The 6,099-nt window shown below is 46.5% G+C and overlaps 1 protein-coding gene across 2 annotated transcripts in view; it reads right to left on the reverse strand.

Moving 5' to 3' along the window:
* LOC121563580 (serine/threonine-protein kinase SIK3 homolog) overlaps positions 1 to 1,097 on the reverse strand; it is a 48,857-nt gene extending 47,760 nt beyond the window's left edge. For both annotated transcript variants that reach the window (XM_045212963.1, XM_041875424.2), the window contains exon 1: positions 773 to 1,097. In XM_045212963.1, coding sequence (XP_045068898.1) covers positions 773 to 1,063 — 291 coding nt within the window. In that variant the 5' untranslated portion in view covers positions 1,064 to 1,097. The remainder of the gene's footprint in view (positions 1 to 772) is intronic.
* Positions 1,098 to 6,099: the final 5,002 nt, after the last annotated feature.

A 6,099-nucleotide genomic window follows, 5' to 3' on the forward strand; every position in this document is an offset into this window, starting at 1 on the left:
CATATCTGAGGCAGCAAATTTTCCCATAGCCTTTGCCTATACTCAAATGAAAATGCCACATAACCTGGCACAAACTAAAATACCATCCCTTGAATACACCACCACCCTCTAAATTAAATATATAAACCATGAGAAAATGAAAAACATGGCAACTTCTTCAGTGAGAAAATACGTTGTTAGTCAACACATTTTTAGGGATAAGATATGGCCAGCCAGCAAATATGTTTACTGCCTGTCAAGCCTGCTTGTTTTTTAAATTAACTACCTAGCCAATTTAACTAGCTTGCCAAAGGAACATTCACTTCAAAATCTCACAAATATATAGGTAGTTGCTTGCTAATGACACATGTAAACTACTGATGACATGATGCTTGTGATTCTACCTAACTAATACATCATGCCAAAAATAGCTGGTTAGTTAACTAACGCAGTCAACGCTCGAAGCCCCCCTCTCCTCTTTCATCCATCCCAGCCGTACCGTCCTCTCCGTAGACATGTCACCCCCGCTGTCCTTCTTACATTAAAACTGGTTCTATAATGTGAAAAACTCATAGGAAAAACTACAAGGCGAATGATTGCTTATGATGCCCCATGTTTACACCCCCGCACTGCGACCAAAAGCGGATAGCCATTGTAACGTTACTCGCTCTCAAGCCTGAAGGCCCAATCTTCAGCCTGGGTGAGAGTGACAGCAATAACACAGTCAAATGAGTACAAATCGTTGACAACCTGAAATTGATCCCCTTCAAAAGCATCGTATTAATCATCCTACCTTTGCTTTAGTGATGATGTGTGTTGCTAATTTAACAACGGCGAAATTTCCCTTGCCGATGGTCCGCTCGATTTCGTAGTAGCCCACTCGGGCTAGGGGGGGCCTGCCGGACGAGGGGTGGCCAGGGTTGGTGATGCACCCCGCAGCCGGGGTAGGTCGATTGGAGTGGCTGATCCCAGAGGATGGCTGTGCTCGGTTCTGGGCGCCCATGCCTGCGTGGGCTGGTCGGGTAGAGTGCGTAATCCCGGCCGCAGCGGACCCAGATGCACCTCCGCTTGACACCGCCGCCATCTTCTCGCCTCTCTGCGGGAACAACAACCAGCCTTGCGCAGCGCGCATCATGGGCACGCCCCCACCCTGCGTCATATTACGTACACAGCCCCTCCGCAGCGCCCTCTCTAGGTTGTAACTATAGCAACTATCAGCGTAACAATGACTTCATCCACAGAAACGGTTGCCTTGACGACAGAACTGCGCATTATCACACTAGTGCAAGTCTGTGTGTGTTTCTTAACAGGGAAGACAGCCGTGCAGTTTCACACGTCTGTCAAGTGTACATCACATGGTTGGATGGATTCCACCTCTCTGGTTCAACTCATTCTAATGGACACTGAAAATACTTTATTGCCTGCAAAATGACACTCATCACCTCGTTCAGACGTTCCCTCTGGAAAAAAATACAGTTATTATGTTCTGTTCTGTTCTATTCTATTCGATTCTATTATTTTACACCTGGCGGCCTATACCTACACACACACACATCCCGTTGGAAGTTATTTTTATATTTATTTTTAAACTCTGCATTGTAGGGAAGGGCTCGTAAGCAAACATTTCACTGTAAAGTCAACACCTTTGTATTCGGCGCATGTGACAAATACAATTTGATTTCACTTGAAATGATGTCATGTCTCATCCATCGTCTACAGTAGGGGTGTCAAATATATGGTGAGGCGTCCAATCCGGCTTGAGTAAAATAAACACGGGAACGAACTCAATATACTCAATATACTTTCAACCTCATTGAAGACCGAATCCTATCTCGGAGCTCTATGGACAATTCCTTCGACCTCATGGCTTGATTTTTGCTCTAACATGCACTGTCAACAGTGGGACCTTATATACCGTAGATCACACAAGGGCCTTTAACTTTTCTGAATCTAAATTGATCTATTACCTTTATCAATATTATACAAAAATTCCTTGCACACGACTAAATCAAGTAGTATAATAAGAATAATAAGAATAAGAATTTGATGCAATTGGAGACATAGGCTACTTCATACTTACATACCCCAACCAGAAGCCATGGATTACAGGCAACATCCGCACTGAGCTAAAGGGTAGAGCTGCCGCTTTCAAGGAGCGGGACTCTAACCCGGAAGCTTATAAGAAATCCCGCTATGCCCTCCAAAGAACCATCAAACAGGCAAAGCGTCAATACAGGACTAAGATCTAATCGTACTACACCGGCTCCGACGCTCGTCGGATGTGGCAGGGCTTGAAAACTATTACAGACTACAAAGGGAAGCACAGCCGCGAGCTGCCCAGTGACACGAGCCTACCAGACGAGCTAAATTACTTCTATGCTGGCTTCGAGGCAAGTAACACTGAAACATGCATGAGAGCATCAGCTGTTCCGGACGACTGTGTGATCACGCTCTCCGTAGCCGATGTGAGTAAGAACCTTTAAACAGGTCAACATTTACAATGCCGCAGGGCCAAACGGATTACCAGGACGTGTACCCCGAGCATGCGCTGACCAACTGGCAAGTGTCATCACTGACATTTTCAACCTCTCCCTGTCTGAGTCTGTAATACCAACATGTTTCAAGCAGACCACCATAGTCTCTGTGCCCAAGAACACTAAGGTAACCTGCCGAAATGACTACAGACCCATAGCACTCATGTCTGTAGCCATGAAGTGCTTTGAAAGGCTGGTCATGGCTCACATCAACACCATTATCCCAGAAACCCTAGACCCAATCTAATTTGCATACCGCCCCAACAGATCAACAGATGATGCAATCTCTATTGCGCTTCACACTGCCCTTTCACACCTGGACAAAAGGAACACCTTTGTGAGAATGCTATTCATTGACTACAGCTCAGCGTTCAACACCATAGTGCCCTCAAAGCTTATCACTAAGCTAAGGACCATGGGACTAAACACCTCACTCTGCAACTGGATCCTGGACTTCCTGACGGGCCACCCCCAGGTGTTAAGGGTAGGTAACAACACATCTGATACGCTGATCCTCAACACAGGGGCCCCTCAGGCATGCGTGCTCAGTCCCCTCCTTTACTCCCTGTTCACTCATGACTGCATGGCCAGGCACGACTCCAACACCATCATTAAGTGTGCTGATGACACAACAGTGGTAGGCCTGATCACCGACAACGACGAGACAGCCTATAGGGAGGAGGTCAGAGACCTGGCCATGTGGTGCCAGGACAACAACCTCTCCCTCAACCTGATCAAGACAAAGGAGATGATTGTGGACTACAGGAAAAAGAAGAGGACCGAGCAGGCCCCCATTCTCATCGACGGGGCTGTAGTGGAGCAGGTTGAGAGCTTCAAGTTCCTTGGTGTCCACATCACCAACAAACTAACATGGTCCAACCACACCAAGACAGTCGTGAAGAGGGCACAACAAAACTTATTCCCCCTAAGGAGACTGAAAAGATTTGACATGGGTCCTCAGAACCTCAAAAGGTTCTACAGCTGCACCATCGAGAGCATCCTGACTGGTTGCATCACTGCCTGGATTGGCAACTGCTCGGCCTCCGACTGCAAGGCACTACAAAGGGTAGTGCGTACAGCCCAGTACATCCCTGGGGCCAAGCTTCCTGCCATCCAGGACCTCTATACCAGGCGGTGTCAGAGGAAGGCCCTAAAAATTGTCAAAGACTCCAGCCACCCTAGTCATAGACTGTTCTCTCTGCTACCGCACGGCAAGCGGTACCGGAGCGTCAAGTCTAGGTCCAAGAGGCTTCTAAACAGCTTCTACCCCAAACCATAAGACTCCTGAACATCTAATCAAATGGCTACCCAGACTATTTGCATTTGCATTATTTCTTAAAATTGCATTGTTGGTTAAGGGCTTGTAAGTAAGCATTTCACTGGTCTACACCTGTTGTATTCGGCGCATGTGACAATTTTTTTTTATTTGATTTGATGAGAAACCTTGCCAAAGAGACACAGCACTACTTCACTGTTGTTACCTATTAATTAAACTATTTCTCTCTGGAAAAACTAAGGGGATGTGACTGACCAGAAAACCAATGGTTAATTTATGGTTAGGGTTATGGTTAAGGTTTAAGAAGGTTAGGTTTAGGGTCAGTTTCAGATGTTGACCTAGTCGGGCTGTCAATGGGATGCTGATCAGTCAAGTCTCTAGGAGACCCATTTCTCGCAGGTTTGCATTTATTGTCATGAATGGGGCGGCAGGTAGCTTAGTGGTTAAGAGCGTTGTGCCAGTAACCGAAAGGTCGCTGGTTCTAATCCCCGAGCCGACTAGGTGAAAAATCTGTCGATGTGCCCTTGAGCAAGGCACTTAACCCTAATTGCTCATATAAGTCGCTCTGGATAAGAGCGTCTGCTAACTGACTAAAATGTAATCTTGCCCTGGAGGCAGCTCTGTGGAGTGGTCACTAGCTTGCACAGCCACAAAGTCATAACATTTCTAACCCTAACCTTAACCACACTGCCAGCCCTAATGCCTAACTCTAACCGAACTTTTACAATATTGGCAATTTTGACTTTGCAGCTGGCCCATCTAGCGGAAATAGTTCAGTTCTGCCTCCAGGTCAATAAATGTAAAGCTGCCCATGTCTCTCACCTCAACGGCAAAGGCAAGCGGTACCAGTGCACCAAGTCTGGAACCAACAGGACCCTGAACAGCTTCTACCCCCAAGCCATAAGTCTGTTAAACAAGGCTGCTAAATAGCTCATCAAATGGCTACCTGCATTTACCCCTTTTTGCACTAACTCTCTTGCACTGACTCTATGCACACACACTGGACTGTACCGACACACTCACACATACTTACACTGACACCCCAACACACACATACACTTTTTTGCACTAATTCTATTCACACACACACACACACACTACATACGCACGCCCACACACACATAACATGCGCACACATGCATACTGACACCTCACACAAACAAACACACACTTCCACACACGCTGCTAATGTCTATTATCCTGTTGCCTAATCACTTTACCCCTACCTATGTACATAGCAACCTCAATTACCTCGTACCCCTGCACATCAACTCGGTCCTGGTACTTCCTGTATATAGCCATGTTATTTTTAATTGTTATTGTTATTCGTTATTCACTGTGTTGCTGCAACTACCACATCTAGATTCTGTGATATCCACTCCATCAGTGCAGTGCAGTTGATCACCATGGCTATAAACGTAAGAATTCCAACCTTACTAAATCTCATCCTCTCTGGATCTCTCTCTTCAGGCCTACTCACTGGGGGCATCCCAGTCGACTCACTCACCCTTGGGTTATCCTCTACTCTCTTCACTACCTCAGCATAGGAAACTTTCTGCCCCACTCGAACTCAGTCAAGCTCCACCTGTCTCTCTCTCACAGGGCACTTCGGATCCCCAGGTGCATGGGCACCCCCACAGTTGACACACAGTGCTTTCTCTATTCCAACTGTACACTCCCTCTGACTATGCCCTATTGCACATTAAATCAAATGTTATTTGTCACATACACATGTTTAGCAGATGTTATTGCGGGTGTAGCGAAATGCTTGTGTTTCTAGCTCCAACAGTGCATTTCTCACATCGTGGGATCGCTCTTCCACACACTGCTGCATCATGTCCAAATCTTTGGCACCTAAAGCACAGAAGCGGGTTCCGAACATAGGCCCTCACAGAATAGCAAATATAACCTTTGATTAATTTATGAAATAGTTTTTTCCCCCTCATCAATCTACACACAATACCCCATAATGACAGAGCAAAAACAGGTTTTTAGAAAGAGTTCATTCTTGGTTTCATCAGACCAGAGACATTTTTTTCTCATGGTCTGAGAGTCTTTAGGTGCCTTTTGGCAAACTCCAAGCGGGCTGTCGTGCCTTTTACTGAGGAGTGGCTTCCGTCTGGCCACGCTACCATAAAGGCCTGATTGGTGGAGCACTGCAGAGATGGTTGTCCTTCTGGAAGGTTCTCCCATCTCCACAGAGGAACTCTCGAGCTCTGTCAGAATAACCATCGGGTTCTTGGTCACCTCCCTGACCAAGGCCCTTCTCTCCCAATTGCTCAGTTTGGCCGGGCAGCCAGCTCTAGGAAG

This window comes from Coregonus clupeaformis, chromosome 5 (assembly GCF_020615455.1).
Source record: "Coregonus clupeaformis isolate EN_2021a chromosome 5, ASM2061545v1, whole genome shotgun sequence".
Classification (NCBI taxonomy): domain Eukaryota; kingdom Metazoa; phylum Chordata; class Actinopteri; order Salmoniformes; family Salmonidae; genus Coregonus; species Coregonus clupeaformis.